Source organism: Hyperolius riggenbachi, chromosome 2 (genome assembly GCF_040937935.1).
Source record: "Hyperolius riggenbachi isolate aHypRig1 chromosome 2, aHypRig1.pri, whole genome shotgun sequence".
Classification (NCBI taxonomy): domain Eukaryota; kingdom Metazoa; phylum Chordata; class Amphibia; order Anura; family Hyperoliidae; genus Hyperolius; species Hyperolius riggenbachi.
This window is the reverse complement of record NC_090647.1, coordinates 334,075,499-334,093,568: the sequence shown is the minus strand read 5'-3', so window position 1 is coordinate 334,093,568 and position 18,070 is coordinate 334,075,499. Positions and strand designations below refer to the sequence as shown.

Below are 18,070 nucleotides of genomic sequence, written 5' to 3'. Positions count from 1 at the left end.
AAAGGCCTTTTAAGCCACCAGCAAGCAGGAAAATACTCAGAATAATTTTGACATCACTTTTTCACCTACTTTTTAGTTCTTCTTTTTTCAGTTGCAGAGTGCCAAAAAGTTATTTTAAACAGAAGATGACTTATCTCCTAGGAGAAAACTTAGGAGAAAAAGGTGAATTGAATAAGGGCCAGTGGCCTATCACTTTTTCTCTTGAGTTTTCTCCTAGGAGATAATTTTTCATCATCTCTTTAAAATAATTTTACAGCACTTTGCAATTGAAAAAGTACCAAAAAGTATATAAAAAAGTACTATAAAAATTATTTTTAATATTTTCTTGCTTGCTGGTGGTTTAAAAGGCATTTTATTGATAAGTCGTGAAAATATCACCTAAGAGAAAACGTTAGTTGTACATGGCTTGGTATCTCTTGGATTATCATCAATCAGAGACACAGGAAACACTTTCTAACAGTGGAGTTAAATGTCTTATGCCAGCACAATGTTTTCATGTGTTTGGAAAGTGAGCCATAAGAGCAAGAGGGACGGATAAGAGGAGTAACTGAGGAGCAAGCATCCAGGATGGGTTGTTACCTGCTAGCAACACATGAAGGCAACCTCCGTTTGAGTGCCCTTTTCCCCCCATATGACCCCTCTTATTAGTTCAGGTGACTTGTCCCCCTTCAACAGGGCCATTTTTCCAGTGTGTGTAGTGGCTCTCCTGTCTTTTAGTGTGGGGGATAGGTGATGGTTATGGAAGTCAATGGCAGAGCATAGGTGAAGCATGGATGGGTAGGCAGAAGAAGTGGATATGGATGGTGGGGAGGAGAAACCAGACAATGGAAGCATGGGGGGAGATGGAATACAGCAGAAGTAATAAATGTGGACACTGGCCATGGATTGTCTAGAAGCATTATGAGGCTGAATGTGTGGATGTCAAATAGTCTTTTATGAATAACACAGTATTTCTGATATAGGTGGAGTCTGCTAGGTTGGGTCACTCACTGATCTTTCTTTGAAGAGTCCAGCATTAGGTTGTCTGCTCTCTTCCTTCATTCTCCCACCTTCTTTTTATTATTTCCATTAATCTTGTTGAATTCTTCATCATATGAAATAAGGGTAATATCCAGCAAGTACACACAGACCCAGGCATGCATGGAAAGCAGAACATTATGTCCCATTTTGAAATACTCTCTATTGTTTTACAGAACACATTTTTAAATTCAGTTTCTGCAGGTACAAAGTTACAGACAACTCTATTATCTCACAGAGAGACAGAACCACAAAGAAAAAAAATAAATATATACATATATGCATTTAGAAGCACTGCAAAGAGTAGGTTTGTCTTCCTACGGGTCCTATCACACTGCCAACAGCTCGCTTTATGTCAAAGGCTTTTTGGGACAGAGCAGAAAAGCATTTGGCATTGTCTCCCGCCGGATTTGTTGTCATGTTCCGTTTTGAATCCCTATAACTATACAGAAAATGCGAATGAATCCAAAGCTACATACAGCATCTCTGAGAATTTGATCGACCACCTCGCTTGCACAATCGAGAGTAAACACATAGAGATTCGTACTCCTGTTCATTTCAGTGCAGGGTGCGGTGGATCCCGCAACAACTAGGACGCACACTGGCAACCACCTGTCTTAACTGGCCATTAAACAGGGTAAATCTTTAAACTATTATTACCCCATTTCCAAAAAGCAACACCCATAGGGCACCGCTATGGGACAGTGGGGAAAAGCCTGCAAATCATTAGTTTTGTGCCCTTGTAAGATGTTTTATGTCTGTACAATTTAAGCTGTAGGTTTGCTATAAACCAGCAGTTCTGGACTGAGCCTGGCTTAGAAGGGCAAAAAGAATTGACTTTTCTTGTTCCTCCACTGTCCTGAGGCATTAGGAGCAGATGGAAGTTATGACTTTCAGATTCCAACTGCTTAAAGAAAACCTGAACTGAAAATTAAAAGTCAAAATAAGCATACACCAGTCATGCTTACCTTCCATGTAGTCTACTCCTTAGTGTCTTTCTCCTGTCCCGCGTTCTGTTTGTTCACTGTGATCAAGGGAATTTTCCGTCCTCCATTTTGAAAATGGCCTATACCCCATAACAGCTTTCTGGTTAGCACACAGTTAAACTGTAACATCGCCCACTTGAGCCATAGGGAAACATGGACATTGCCTGGTACATCAGTTTTCCTCTCAGCTATAACTGACAGCAACTGATATTTTACTGATAGCAACTGATATATTTCAGATCTGACAAAATATTGTCAGAACTGGAAGGGATTATTGTCAGAAGAATGGTGAGCTTCTGAGAGGAACTGATGGCAAGGTAACTATGCAATGTTCATTTGAAGTTACCTCATGTGTTTATTTTAAATATTTTTACTCAGTACAGGTTCTCTTTAAATGGCAAAGTTGTACAGATGACATGAAATTATGAGTCTGCTCTCCACAGTCTAATCCAAATATCTGTTAGGATATGTTACACTTCATTCCTGTGATTGGGGAGCAATCTGTGTATTTCCACAGGATCTCATAAGAGGAGCCTTAGCCTTGGGGATAAAGAAATCACACGCACTCCACCTGCTGTTGAGCCAGCATTCAGAGACAGGTCTAACACAACTGAGAAGTCCACCTTACCTGTGATTAGGGACAAGTACAAGGACCTCACAGGAGAAGTAGAGGTAAGGTTGCATTTAGGTTATATTGTATCTTGTGCAACACATACTAGTCTGAGCCAGTAAAAGTAGAAACTTCATTTTTTTGTAACAATGTGTGTATTATTTGTAGAAACCTTACAGGCCCTTTTTGATAGATGAGCCTACCCAACACATAGAGCATTGCCCCCACTCCCTCTAAGATAACTCAGAGTGACCTTGGTGTCCTGTATCATGATCGCTATTTATACTAGTTAGACAATCAGGAATTTAAAGTGATGCCAGACCTACTTTCCAAACAGCATTGGGTAATTCTGATGGCATGGTTAATATAAATACCAGAAGAATACACAATTATTACCCTCTCGGAGGAAAAATAGCAATAAAACATAACTTTTAATTCATGTTTCTAAAAGGATCAAATACAAATACTACTAATAGTGAATACGTGTAACAATTGGGTTGGTAGGTACGGGTAGTTAGTCATATCGACAAGCCTGCCAATTTCCCATTGTTGATTATTATAAACCCCACACCACAAAACCCTACATGTTTCGTTTCAATAAATTAGAAACTTCGTCAGGAGCTAACAGTGTTAAAGTGCTAAGGTGCCAAAGTGCTAAAATAATAAAGACATTATCAGTATCACATAATACACATATTAGAGTAATAGCTAGTATGGCCCCAGTATGGTAGCCAAATGAGTACTGACCGCTGCAAGCTGTCCTTTTATACTAGTGGGAGTCTTGCACTGGATTCTGGGAAGGGGGGTGCCTAGGCACGCCCACTAGACAACCTACAACCTGCCTTTGTATTGGCTAATACACTCGTCCATCCCAATTTCAGCCAATCGGCATCAGAGTCATAGGTATTCATAATGTCACAAAAAGTAACTAAAAAGCAGTATCCAGCGCTCTACTTACAGAATTCAGTAGACCTATATGCGTGTGGTCGGCCACAGTATAAATAGAGTAATCCCCTCTCCTAGAATAGTGGTAAAATACCATTAAAGTTCCGTCTGAGAACGCTGGTTACTGATTGGCTGAGGGGTAAGCCAAGAGGGCGTACTGTGTGCGCCTATCACAGGCGTGCACAGCATAATGCATACTGCATTGGGCCAATGGGGAGCCGCGTTATATTTTAAGCGGCTTCCGCATATCTATTCGTGCACACAGGCAGTGCATAAATTAGGTCACGTCACCATCCGAGCGGCCGTAGCCGCGTCTCCGCCCAAAAAGCCTGGCTGCTATGGCAACCCCCCGCAACATAAACATACAGCGCTGACAGCAGCGCGTGTAGAGCGTATCTGAGGGAGAATTTAAATACTGTAAATAAGATGGGGGAAAACTCAATCCACTAGCGAGGAAGATTTTATCAAGTGAACTAGATGTATATATCTGGATATTCAATTTGAATATCCAGATATATACATCTAGTTCACTTGATAAAATCTTCCTCGCTAGTGGATTGAGTTTTCCCCCATCTTATTTACAGTATTTAAATTCTCCCTCAGATACGCTCTACACGCGCTGCTGTCAGCGCTGTATGTTTATGTTGCGGGGGGTTGCCATAGCAACCAGGCTTTTTGGGCGGAGACGCGGCTACGGCCGCTCGGATGGTGACGTCACCTAATTTATGCACTGCCTGTGTGCACGAATAGATATGCGGAAGCCGCTTAAAATATAACGCGGCTCCCCATTGGCCCAATGCAGTATGCATTATGCTGTGCACGCCTGTGATAGGCGCACACAGTACGCCCTCTTGGCTTACCCCTCAGCCAATCAGTAACCAGCGTTCTCGGACGGAACTTTAATGGTATTTTACCACTATTCTAGGAGAGGGGATTACTCTATTTATACTGTGGCCGACCACACGCATATAGGTCTACTGAATTCTGTAAGTAGAGCGCTGGATACTGCTTTTTAGTTACTTTTTGTGACATTATGAATACCTATGACTCTGATGCCGATTGGCTGAAATTGGGATGGACGAGTGTATTAGCCAATACAAAGGCAGGTTGTAGGTTGTCTAGTGGGCGTGCCTAGGCACCCCCCTTCCCAGAATCCAGTGCAAGACTCCCACTAGTATAAAAGGACAGCTTGCAGCGGTCAGTACTCATTTGGCTACCATACTGGGGCCATACTAGCTATTACTCTAATAGGTGTATTATGTGATACTGATAATGTCTTTATTATTTTAGCACTTTGGCACCTTAGCACTTTAACACTGTTAGCTCCTGACGAAGTTTCTAATTTATTGAAACGAAACATGTAGGGTTTTGTGGTGTGGGGTTTATAATAATCAACAATGGGAAATTGGCAGGCTTGTCGATATGACTAACTACCCGTACCTACCAACCCAATTGTTACACGTATTCACTATTAGTAGTATTTGTATTTGATCCTTTTAGAAACATGAATTAAAAGTTATGTTTTATTGCTATTTTTCCTCCGAGAGGGTAATAATTGTGTATTCTTCCCAAATCAGGTGTGTTGTTAATCTTAATATAAATACCACTAAGCTCCTGAAAGCCAAGCTCACAGAAAATGAGCTTCATGTTGATGCTGTGTGCCCAAGACAATCAGAACAAATAGTACACCTTTAAAATGCCTCCGAAGGAAATCTAAATGATGCATACGGGGCATATAATGATGATTACATAATAAGACATTACCGTCAGAGCTTTATCCTGCAAAAATATGTGTATGTTAGGAGTATGTAAAGAGAGTCTCAGTTAGGCTCCCTGCACACTGCAAATCCGTTTTCCGATTCCGTTTCCGATTCCGATTCCGTTTCCGATTTTCCTTGAATACATTCAACAGAAAAACGGATCAAAAAACGCAGCATGCAGTTAAGATTAAAAATCTGAATCGGAATCGGATGTAAAAACAGATTAAAAAGCGGAATCGGATTCTGAAATGCATGCAGTGTGCAAGAGGCCTAAACTCCAGTCTCTGAAACTATGGAAAATGTTGACATCCAGTTTCCACTGTAGGTGATAACGGAGTATGTAGATTATAATCATCACTGTGAAAACAAGGAAAGAATACATTTTTTCATGTTTTAAAGAGCTACGACAAAATATGAATGTACTTAATAAAGATCTTGCTGGCTTATACTTCATGAATCTGTAGGGGGAAAGTGTAGAGATCCTCTTTACCTATTCAGGCCACGCTGTCAATCGTGTATATGTGCAATTGTACTAGGAGTGTGTGGGTAAGATCGACACATGCCTAGTAGAACAAAGTGCTCATGCACTGAGGAAAAAAGCACAGTACAATCAGGTTTGTTCTACTGAGTATGAGACCTTACCCGTGCATGCCCAATGTGGATGTGCTTGCCCACACCCAGTAGTGCAGCTGGAAGAAACCTATTCAATTTGTGCTGAGTTGATTAGGTAAAGAGGGTCCCTACATTGATCAGTGGGCTGCTGGACAGTTCAGGAAGCTTTTAAATCATTCAAAGGTTTACCACTACTAAGGTAAGTATTCAACTTTTTTTTTAATTACCTCTAGTGTAGTTTAACCAATTCGTAGCCAGACGTAGTCATAACTACGCCGCACTTGCCTAAGCCTCATGCAGCATAGTTTTAATGCTGCCCGTGCACGGGAGGCAATAGAGCGTCCCCACTGACACAGAATTCAGCTGTCCAAAGACATCTGAGTTGCGTACGTCGGTCAGGAGCTTTTATCATTGGCTCTTGATCATTGTGTGCCAATCATAGTAATCAAGAAGTGAAAAAATAATAATAAAAAAAAGGCTCTGGTCCTTTAACCATAGGCAGTGGAAAGTGGCTGCATGCGTGCACATGAACGATTCTTTACTGCGTGCATTGATTGCAGTAAGAGTAACTTCTGTTGTATAGGGTGTCCTCGAAAGTAGCTAAAACTACCCAACATAGGCTGTTTTGTAAAGACTATATGATGCACAAATACAGTTTTTTCACCTCTTGCATTAATGCGATCATGAATTATTTTTCCAAAGACTGTCTGACTGACGTTTCTTACATTTATTAGGAGAGTGAAAGATATGCATACGAATGGCAACGGTGTCTGGAAAGTGCACTGCAGGTAATATGTTTTTTTTGTTTTTTGAATATATGAAAAGTATGCTAAAGAACCACTTGCTTGTGGCCCATAGCAGCCAATTGCCTTCTAAATGTTGTTTTTATAGTCCAGGATTGAAAATGAATCCATTATAGTATAATGTTTTAACATGGAACTGAGGAAAACACAAGTATAATGTAAAACCGATGTACTGTAGCATGATCCTTTTTAATAATGTGGAATAAATCAAAGTATACACAGACATTATGGATGTGTCAGTTGCGGTATAATGTATTCCTAGTTCTCTTGCTCTTTTATGATATAAAGCACTAAAAAAGATGATTTTTCTGTTTTGTACACTGTTGGCGCTGTAATGGTGCTGAGGCTAGGCTTTGACATGAGAGGGGACGTATATGGACATCTATACCAGAAAATCCAACCAATTTCTGTAACTCCACTAAGAGCTTCATGTGGGTTCATAGGCTGCCCAAGCAAGGATGTCATGTCCCTGTTTCACAAAGGGATAATTAACACAGGCAGCAAAAACAGCCTGTATTCCCAACTTGCAGTCACAGCTTTCCTTGCAGATGTGAGCAATGATATGATAATTGCAGTCTGGCAACTGCCCAAACACCAATCAGATTCATTCATTCTTCACTGGCAGGATGACAGAGTTCTGTGAATGGCTGGAATGCTGACAGTGAATAGGTTTGTATTGTGATCCAGTGCAGCACTTTTGTAAGGGTCTGTTTATTTCTTTATTATTTGGTTTCTTCCAGTGGAAACCTCAAACATTAATTGAAATTTAGAACTATGAAGCTGTACAGACAAATGCAAGTAGTTACACAGACACATTGGATGGAGAAGACCAGGGGAACATTAGTGTGTGATAACAAGAAAGGAAGAGCATGATTTACAGTGGTGCTTGAAAGCTGGTGAACCCTTTAGAATTTTCAGTATTTTTATAGGAAAGACTTGAAGTGCGAAAGCTCACTAGCCATTAAACCTGGCACACACAAATTGAGGCATCTGTTTGCTCGAGCAGTCTGTTTGATTCTTTCATCAGTCAAATGCAAATCGATTCTCTATTTTTTGTTTCAATTGACCAAAAGGTAGTGTAGAATCAAGAGTCTTGATCAGCCAACTTGGAAAATTATTCAAGTATCTGGTGAGACCTTTTGATTGATTCCTGTTCAAACAAATTTAGGGGCATGTGCACCATACATTAACTTTAGAGTGCTTTTTCTCCTGTTGGAACTTCACTACAGATTTGACCATTCATCTCTTGCCATGTGTGCTTGTGAGATTTTCGATCATTTAATAATATCTTTACTGAAAAACTAAAAGAAATTGTCGACTTAAGTCCGTTTGTATATGCCAGCCTCAATAAAGTCTGGCCATAATTAAGGTGTAGCCAGGATTTAAAACCCATTTTCATCCAAAGTCCTTATTCTGTTTCTGGCTACAGTGAGTAGAAAAAAAGTGTTGGGCTTTTACGCATGCTGTATCACACAAGATGTTTGTCATTATAGGTGATTAAGAAGGCAAATGATGCCCTTAATGGAATCAGCAGTTCATCTGTCTGCACTGAAGTGATCCGGTCTGCCCATGGAATGGAATATTTGTTGGGTATAAATTTAGTTAAATAGCTACATGAGTATTTATTAAAAAAAAGTCTTCATATCAATCATTATTATTCAAAATTTATTGTAAAGTGTGAGTTATGCCGCTAGAGAGGGACTCCAGCTGCTGGTGTCCCTATCTAGTACAGCAGAATCCCTTTATAGTAAACTCCAAGGGACCAGGAAAAGTAGTGTACTATATCGGAAGTTTACTATATCAGAATTGGCCAAACACTGTATGTGTATATATATATCCTGTACACACACTAGATTCTCAGCCAAGATAGTTCTTAAAGCGGACCCGAACTCTTCCACAATTCACAATGAAAAGTTTTCATTACACATATAAGTGCGATAGAAATCAACTTCGGTTTGTCCTGTGTGTTTGTTTACTACATCAGTGTGTAATTCGCTTATCAGTACCAATGACTCACAGCACTTCCATGGCTCTGCCTCTGCAGGGAAGACAGAGGTATATGGAGGCTGCCATATTTACTTCATTTTAAACAACACCTGCTGCTTGGTACTGCTGCTGATCCCTTTAGCTGCAGTAGTGTCTGAATCACATACCTTAAACAAGCATGCAGCTAATCTAGTCAGATTTTTGTCAGAAACATCTGTTCTGCATGCTTGTTCTGGGTTTAGGGTTAAAATATTATGCTGGGCATACACGGTACGTTTTCTACCGTGTAATTGAGCCGCTGGCTCGATTCCGGCGTGTCCCCGCGGGCGCCCGGATAGATTCCCGCTCGTCCCCGTGGGCGCTTCCTTATCTTCCGCTTGTTTCTTCTTTTTTCCTGCCCGCCGGTTTCGAGTGCGGAATCGATCCGGCGGGGTATCGGACACGTCGGAAATTATCAATCGAGCCATCAGCGGCTCGATTACACGGTAGAAAACGTACCGTGTATGCCCAGCATTAGAGGCAGAGGAATCACCAGGACTGCCATGCAACTGGTATTGTGGTATTGTTTAAAAGGAAATACATATGGCATCCATCTTTCTGGTCAGTAAGGTCATCACACACCTGAAACAAGCATGCCACTAATCTTGTCAGATTAGCTAAAAGTGATAGAAGCAGAGGCTCAGCACAACAGCTAGGCAAATGTGCATTACTTAAAAGGAAATAAACCTGTCAGCCTCCATTTCCATCTCACCTTGGGTTCCCTTTAACTGCTGCCTCGTAATTTAATCCAGTGTGTGTACCTATTTACACCAAGCCAAATACCTTAATTTCCAGAAGCTACATTTCATATATACATGTAGTTATGAATTTCATTAAAACATTATTTTACATTAGTGATATATAGAGATATTGGGTAAACATTGCACATTAACCCATTGCACATAAACCCGCATTTTTACACACATATTTGGAACTTAACCTCTTGCCGACCGCGTCACGCCGGTAGGCGTGGCCGCGGCGGCAGCCCCAGGACCGCCTAACGCCAATTGGCGTAAAGTCCTGGGGCTCTGTTTTGAATGAGATCGCGCGCACGCTGCGCGCGCATCTCATTCTCGGAGGGCGGAGCTCCGCCCCCTCTTCAGTCTCCGAGCGGCTATTGCCGCTCGGGAGACTGATAGACGGCGTGATCGCCGTCTATTTACCCGTACAGCGCTGCGATCGGCAGCAGCGCTGTACTGGGGACAGCCATGTGACACGGCTGTCCCCCTGGGATACTGGAGAGCGATCGGCTCTCATAGGCAGAAGCCTATGACAGCCGATCGCCACAATTGGCTGGCTGTGGGGAAGGAGGGAGGGAGGGAGGGAATAGATTTAAAAGAACACGCTTTTTTTTAATAAAAAAAGAAACAAAAATATTTGTAAACAAAAAAAAAACAATCTGGGGGCGATCAGACCCCACCAACAGAGAGCTCTGTTGGTGGGGAGAAAAGGGGGGGGAAATCACGTGTGTGCTGTGTTGTGCAGATCTGCAGCTTAGCCTTAAAGCTGCAGTGGCACATTTTGCTTAAAATGGCCTGGTCACTAGGGGGGTTTAGCACTGCAGTCCTCAAGAGGTTAAAGTGACACTAAAGCAAAAAAAACAAAAAAAACTTATAATGAATTGTATGTGTAGTACGAATAATTAATAGAATATTAGTAGCAAAGAAAAGAGTCTCATATTTTTATTTTCAGTTATATAGCTTTATTTTATAACGTTTCATAATTCTCTAAATATTTGCAGTTTATAAACCACACTCTGTATTTTAAACTATGAAACAGAGCAGAAATTATGACCCTTTGAACTTCCCTGCAGTACAACCTTATCTGAAGTTGTCTTTCCCTATTTCTTTGATGTAGATGTGCTCCAGAAAACAGCACTGTAGGCACCCAAGTTGGGTCAGAGAGTTCAGAGAAGTTCTTTTTCATAGATAACAACTGACGTTTCTTAACTCTTCCTGTACTGGAAACAATATGAGACTCCTATCTGTGCTACTAATGTTCTATTTCTTAGCTGTACTACACATACAAATCATTATATCATACGTTTATTTTCACTTCAGATTCCCTCTAAGATTGCATTTAGTAATTATTACTAAGCAGGTACAACCAACAGAGATGAGGACAGACATTCCTTCTGCTCATTCAGTAGAGTACTGATTTCTGCTATCTGTGAAAGAATCTCTGCCTGTCCAAGTTAATTTCATTACGATGTTAAATTATGCAGGTGTCATTGAGGTGTACAGAGTGACCAAGCGAGTAGAATTGGGTATAAAGTCCACCGCCGTGTGCAGTGAGAAATTGCAGCACTTACTGAAAGAGATTCACAAACTCTGGAACAACTTAATAGGATTCATGTCACTGGCTTCCTTAATGGTAAGTTTTTTGAATTAACATCGTTCTAGTTTAACAGGTGAACATTTTGCAAATAGGATTCCAATTTTCCTGACATAGCCGAGATACTTGTGAGATAAACAGTTATAAATAATAAAACACAACTCAGAAGTTACCCTATGTAGATGTGCTCATTCTTACGCCAAATATACTATATATTTATTTCACCTCAAACAAGATATTTTTAATGGCTTTCGCCACAGTTTATTGAATTTATATTGGTAAAAATATTTCAATTCTTTCCTCACCTATTTTTAGTTCAATTAATGTATCACTCTCAATAAATGTAAGTAACAATGCTATCCCTTTTGCGTTAAAGCTACCTCACACCTGCACAGCTTATTAAGAGTTTGCTAAAGGTCGCTCGGGTACAAAATGGAATACTTAAAGAAAACCTGTACTCAAAATTAAAAGTCAAAATAACCATACACAAGTCATACTTACCTGCTGTGTAGTCTACTCCTCAATCTCTTTCTCCTCTCCTGCGTCCTGTTTGTTCACTGTGATCAATGGAATTCTCCGTCCTCCATTTTGAAAATGGCCATTACCCCATAACAGCTTCCTGGCCAGCACACAGTTAATCTGTAATATCGCCCACTTGAGCCATAGGGAAACATGGACACATCAGTTCTCTCAGCTGTAACTGACAGCAACTGATATATAACTGACAGCAACTGATACATTTCAGTTCTGACAAAATGTTGTCAGAACTGGAGGGGATCATTGTCAGAAGAAAATGGTGAGCTTCTGAGAGGAACTGATGGCAAGGTAACTATGTAATGTTCATTTGAAGTTACCTCATGTGTTTATTTTAAATAATTTTACTCAGTACAGGTTCCCTTTAAGAAGAAGAAAGCCTCTGGATCCCCTCACAGTCCACTGGTCCCCTATTGCCGTGCATGGACCTTCAAAAGATTACCAACAAGGTCTTGCCGGGGCATACATTTAGAAACGCTGCACACTAATTTGGGCGCGGCGTTAACCCCCCAAAAATTTGGTTAAAGCTGATATTTCACTATGACCTAACCTCTCCCTACTCTCACACAGAACCTTTCAACTAGTAACAAACACCCCCCCACCCCACCCCACCCCCCCTGGCACCCAACCTTAAACCCCCCGTCTGCTATTAGTAGCCGCAGTTTGCATAGCGGGCACCCATTTTTGTCCCGCTTTTATTTATCTTCTTCCCTTGTTGTCACTGCACTCCTCTTCAAGCAGGAACACGGCTTGACTGCATGCTCGAGTATGGGCGTGCCTGTGTAGTGAGCCAAAGCCACTTGTGCACGAGTGACTCCATGCTACTGCGCAGGCACGGTTGTGCTTGGGTGGCTGCAGCACGGACGTGCTCGTGCCAGAACAGGAGCATGGCCCCGATCAGTTGGAGGGTCTGCAAGCAGCAACAGAGAACCAGCGGACAGCGAAGGAAGCCTCATTAGGATCCAGGGGCTTCCCTCTCCTTAGGTAAGTAGGTGGTTCTGAAACCAAACTTTGGCTCGAGTACTCTTTTTAAGTTTTTACCCACTGCATCCCCTAACGCAAATGTGACAAAGTGTTTATTGTGGAAACTTTACCACAAAGCAATGTGTAGCGTTCTTCCCTTATCTTTATGATTGGAAGTCCAGAGTGAAGGCTTCAGGTGTACAAGTAAAGGGGACGCCCCAACAAATGTTCCCACATTTGGGACAGGTAGTAAATGAACCCTCATTTATACACTGCTCTCCTTACAGTTATTACACTTTTTAATTAATGCTAGTAACTAATTGTCCATGATTTCTTTTTAATTCCTCCATATATTTTAATCCTATCTTATAAAACCCCTGTGTCTCTGCGTCCTCCTGTGTCCCTGTGTCTGTGCTTCCAGACCTGACAGTTTGCTCTCTGTGAACCTCATTGCATTGTGGGAAATAACAGCTTTTTCCAACTGCCAAGCAAACATCTCTGTGTGCATTTACTTCAGACAGCATTGGGGAAGGACGAGCGGGACACATCTGTGTGCGCGTTGCAGGGGTATCGGTCGTGGCCTAGCGCCCGTTTTTTTACGGACAAGCCTTTTTACTAGTTTATATATGATATCATATGTATATGATGTTATACCTTATTGCATATTTTCTATTAATCTTGTATACATTGTTGATACTTTGAATTCTATTGTAATGTGCTTTTGAGTTTTTTCAAGAAACACCTTTGGTGGTTAATGAGAAAAAAATGTTATCCTCAACCTATTCCGGACTACAATGCTCAGAGCTTTTTTTTCTATTGTAACGCTGTGACCATCTCACACACAGAACTCAGCTGTTATTAGACAGCTGAGGTTAGTGGTGATGGAGCAGTGATTGTGGTGGGAGAGAGTGACTTGAACAGGTGACATCTACTTCCTGTCAGAGACTTGCTTGCACAGACAGTAGATATCACCTCACATAGATAGCATACTTGCATGCACAGACGGTAGATATCACCTCACATAGATAGCTTACTTGCATGCACAGACAGACGTAGATATCACCTCACATAGATATCATACTTGCATGCACAGTCAGATGTAGATATCCTGCTTCCATGCACAGACGGTAGATATCACCTCACATAGATATCATACTTGCATGCACAGACGGTAGATATCACCTCACATAGATAGCTTACTTGTATGCACAGACAGACGTAGATATCACCTTACATAGATCTCATACTTGCATGCACAGAAAGACGTAGATATCACCTGACACAGTCCCAGAAAAGGTTAAGGTGTCCATAGACATCTCATTTTAGTTGGCCAAACAGGATGAGCACAGGAAGCTAGGAAATGCTGACTGGGCCTTGTTCACTTATTGCAGCAATGTCTCTCACTGTCCCAGTTTCTGTCTGTTAGGAACTGGTCCAGCAGACAGTGATTTGCAATGTTTGTGACACTATTTGCTGAGCTGCAGGTCAGCCAAGGGATCAGCTGGCCTGACACTAGCTGACTAAAGTGCTATGCCTATTCCAGCTCTTAATTCAAACTAAACTGTAACCCTTAAAGAAACCATCAGTTACACCTGTCCATGTAATGCTGTGTGAAACAAATCCAACCCAGAGTAAAGATAAATAAACAATGCAATAGAGGCATTTGGCAGATTATTCTTTCTTCTTGGAATTCCAGAGGCACTTACAAAACGGTTTCCTAGCCATCAGAACTGTAAGGCGGGACAGCCACACTTCAGATTTCTACCTCCTAAAATTACTATAGAGGATTACTATGCTGATAAAAATAATATTCAAATACGTGGGTTTACGTTTACTTCCTGTCCTGATTATTGGCAAGGAGCAAATTTCACTGGCTCAATAACTCAGACTTGAACCCCCATCACCCTGTGCTCTGTCCAACGGAACGGAAGCAGGCGGAATGGAAATGTAGTGTCAATGGAGTGAAAACGGATCCGATCGACCGGTGATCAGATCAGTTTTCACGGGTCCGTCTGCCACTATCACGCACGTGTGAACCGGGCCTTACTGGTTTCTGTCTCCATTTTGGACAGACTGAAATCCATTATCTTTTAAAACGCATCAGAAAAAACAAACAGGAGTTAAAATGTGTCCGATGTCTTAAACAGAATCAGAATCATTTATTTCGCCAAGCACAAACGGGGGTTTGTACTCGGAATTGGTTTTGGCTCATACAGGTTCTGGAAAGATGGGGGGGGGATACTGCTATACTATGGCGCCACCAGTCGCACTTGGCAATCATCTGTCATCCCTAAGGAGACGAGGGGGGAGGGACAGAGGGAGGTGATGGTAAACTTATCCTGTTCTACCACAAATGGTCTATTTAGTGTTTTACATATTTTCATTACAATTAATTCTTCTCACATTTAGTCACCCCAGTTGCCTGGAGAGGGAAGTGAGGAAATATCTCCTCAACAAAAACACAGACAGCAATAAAAATGTACTAGATATTCTAAACCTGTATTGCAAAATTGCTGTTATTATTTTCTGTGAGCCCACATTTGAAAAGTAAATTCAATTGGCAATGTGGTGCAGAGTATAGTGATGGAATTCAGGGTTTGGAAAGTTATGAAGATTTTCCAGAATCTTTTTGAGCAAAAATAAATATACAGACCTTGTCTTATTTTCAGGGAAACATTGTATTAGATCATTTGGAATAGAAATCATGCAATTAAGAGTGGTGTGATTTTGATCAGACTTATATGCCCATTTAGTCGAAATTGATTGAATTTGACACTTTGCATGCTTTTGAGCTGCTGCTCAGTGTTTTTGGGGAAAAAAATTTGATCCAAATTTCCCAACCTGTCCAATTACATTTTCGATCAATGAGACCCTAAAAAATAATTTAAACGATATCAAAGTAATGAAATTTAGTTCACATTAAAGGGACTCCGAGCAGTGCAGAAACTATGGAAAGATGCATATCATATTAAAGCTCTCTTTCTCCTCTTTCCAATGATCTATAAATCGCCACCCTGCGCCTTTTAGTTTTCACTATTTTTGCGATTGAAATTGCCGCGGCTGCGATTTCGATCGCAAAAATAGAGAAAACTAAAAGGCATAGAGCGACGATTTAGGGGTCGTCAGAAAGAGGACAAAGAGAGTTTTAAAATGATATCCATCTTTCCATAGTTACATTGTATTACACAGGGCGACTATTTCCTAAAGTCAGCAGCTCCATTCTGCTGAATGGAGCTGCTGACTTTAACCACTTCCCGACCGCCGTATTGACAAATGGCGGCCGGGAAGTGGACCCCGCAAGGACCGCCGTATTGACAAATGGCGGCGGTCCTTGTAGGGGCATGGGCGGAGCGATCGCGTCATCCGTGGCGCGATCCTCCGCCTCCGCCTGGCGCCGCTCACCCGCCGCAACATCCCGCCGGCCATACGGAAGCGCCGGCGGGATGTTAACCCGACGATCGCCGCATACAAAGTGTATAATACACTTTGTAATGTTTACAAAGTGTATTCTACAGGCTGCCTCCTGCCCTGGTGGTCCCAGTGTCCGAGGGACCACCAGGGCAGGCTGCAGCCACCCTAGTCTGCACCAAGCACACTGATTTCCCCCCCCCCCGCCCCAGATCGCCCACAGCACCCATCAGACCCCCCCCTACCCACCCCCCAGACTCCTGTTTGCACCCAATCACCCCCCTAATCACCCATCAATCACTCCCTGTCACTATCTGTCAACGCTATTTTTTTTTTATCCCCACCCCCTGCCCCCTGCTCCCTCCTGATCACCCCCCCACCCCTCAGATTCTCCCCAGACCCCCCCCCCCCCCATGTACTGTATGCATCTATCCCCCCTGATCACCTGTCAATCACCCATCAATCACCCCCTGTCACTGCCACCCATCAATCAGCCCCTAACCTGCCCCTTGCGGGCAATCTGATCACCCACCCACACCAATAGATCGCCCGCAGATCCGACATCAGATCACCACCCAAGCGCAGTGTTTACATCTATTCTCTCCTCTAAACACCCACTAATTACCCATCAATCACCCCCTATCACCACCTGTCACTGTTACCCATCAGATCAGACCCTAATCTGCCCCTTGCGGGCACCCAATCACCCGCCTACACGCTCAGATTGCCCTCAGACCCCCCCCTTATCAATTCGCCAGGGCATTATTTACATCTGTCCTTCCCTGTAATAACCTACTGATCACCTGTCAATCACCCATCAATCACCCCCTGTCACTGCCACCCATCAATCACCCCCTGTCACTGCCACCCATCAATCAGCCCCTAACCTGCCCCTTGCGGGCAATCTGATCACCCACCCACACCAATAGATCGCCCGCAGATCCGACGTCCGATCACCTCCCAAGTGCAGTTTTTACATCTGTTCTCTACCCTAAACACCCACTAATTACCCATCAATCACCCCCTGTCACTGCTACCTATCAGATTAGACCCCTATCTGCCCCTAGGGCACTCAGTCACCCGCCCATACCCTCAGAATGCCCTCAGACCCCAGCCCTGATCACCTCGCCAGTGCATTGCTTGCATCTATTCCCCCCTCTAATCACACCTTGAGACACCCATCAATCACCTCCTGTCACCCCCTAGCACACCTACCCATCAGATCAGGCCCTAATTTGCCCCGTGTGGGCTCCTGATCACTCGGCCAAACCCTCAGATCCCCCTCAGACCCCCTTCCGATCACCTCCCCAGTGCATTGATTGCATCTATTTTCCCCTCTAACCACCCCCTGAGACACCCATCAATCACCTCCCGTCACCCCCTAGCACTCCTATCCATCAGATCAGGCCCAATACAACCTGTCATCTAAAAGGCCACCCTGCTTATGACCGGTTCCACAAAATTTGCCCCCTCATACACCACCTGTCATCAAAATTTGCAGATGCTTATACCCCTGAACAGTCATTTTGAGACATTTGGTTTCCAGACTACTCACGGTTTTGGGCCCGTAAAATGCCAGGGCGGTATAGGAACCCCACAAGTGACCCCATTTTAGAAAAAAAGACACCCCAAGGTATTCTGTTAGGTGTATGACGAGTTCATAGAAGATTTTATTTTTTGTCAAAAGTTAGCGGAAATTGATTTTTATTGGTTTTTTTTCACAAAGTGTCATTTTTCACTAACTTGTGACAAAAAATAAAATCTTCTATGAACTCGCCATACACCTAACGGAATACCTTGGGGTGTCTTCTTTCTAAAATGGGGTCACTTGTGGGGTTCCTATACTGCCCTGGCATTTTAGGGGCCCTAAACCGCGAGGAGTAGTCTAGAAAACAAATGCCTCAAAATGACCTGTGAATAGGACGTTGGGCCCCTTAGCGCACCTAGGCTGCAAAAAAGTGTCACACATGTGGTACCGCCGTACTCAGGAAAAGTAGTATAATGTGTTTTGGGGTGTATTTTTACACATACCCATGCTGGGTGGGAGAAATTTCTATGTAAATGGACAATTGT

At 42.6% G+C, this 18,070-nt stretch overlaps 1 protein-coding gene across 4 annotated transcripts in view; it reads left to right on the top strand.

Moving 5' to 3' along the window:
• The window catches only part of SYNRG (synergin gamma), a 115,236-nt gene that overhangs the window by 84,363 nt on the left and 12,803 nt on the right, over positions 1 to 18,070 (top strand). For all 4 annotated transcript variants that reach the window (XM_068269374.1, XM_068269372.1, XM_068269373.1 and 1 more), the window contains exons 14-17: positions 2,521 to 2,675; positions 6,665 to 6,718; positions 8,227 to 8,323; positions 10,983 to 11,131. In XM_068269374.1, coding sequence (XP_068125475.1) covers positions 2,521 to 2,675; positions 6,665 to 6,718; positions 8,227 to 8,323; positions 10,983 to 11,131 — 455 coding nt within the window. The remainder of the gene's footprint in view (positions 1 to 2,520; positions 2,676 to 6,664; positions 6,719 to 8,226; positions 8,324 to 10,982; positions 11,132 to 18,070) is intronic.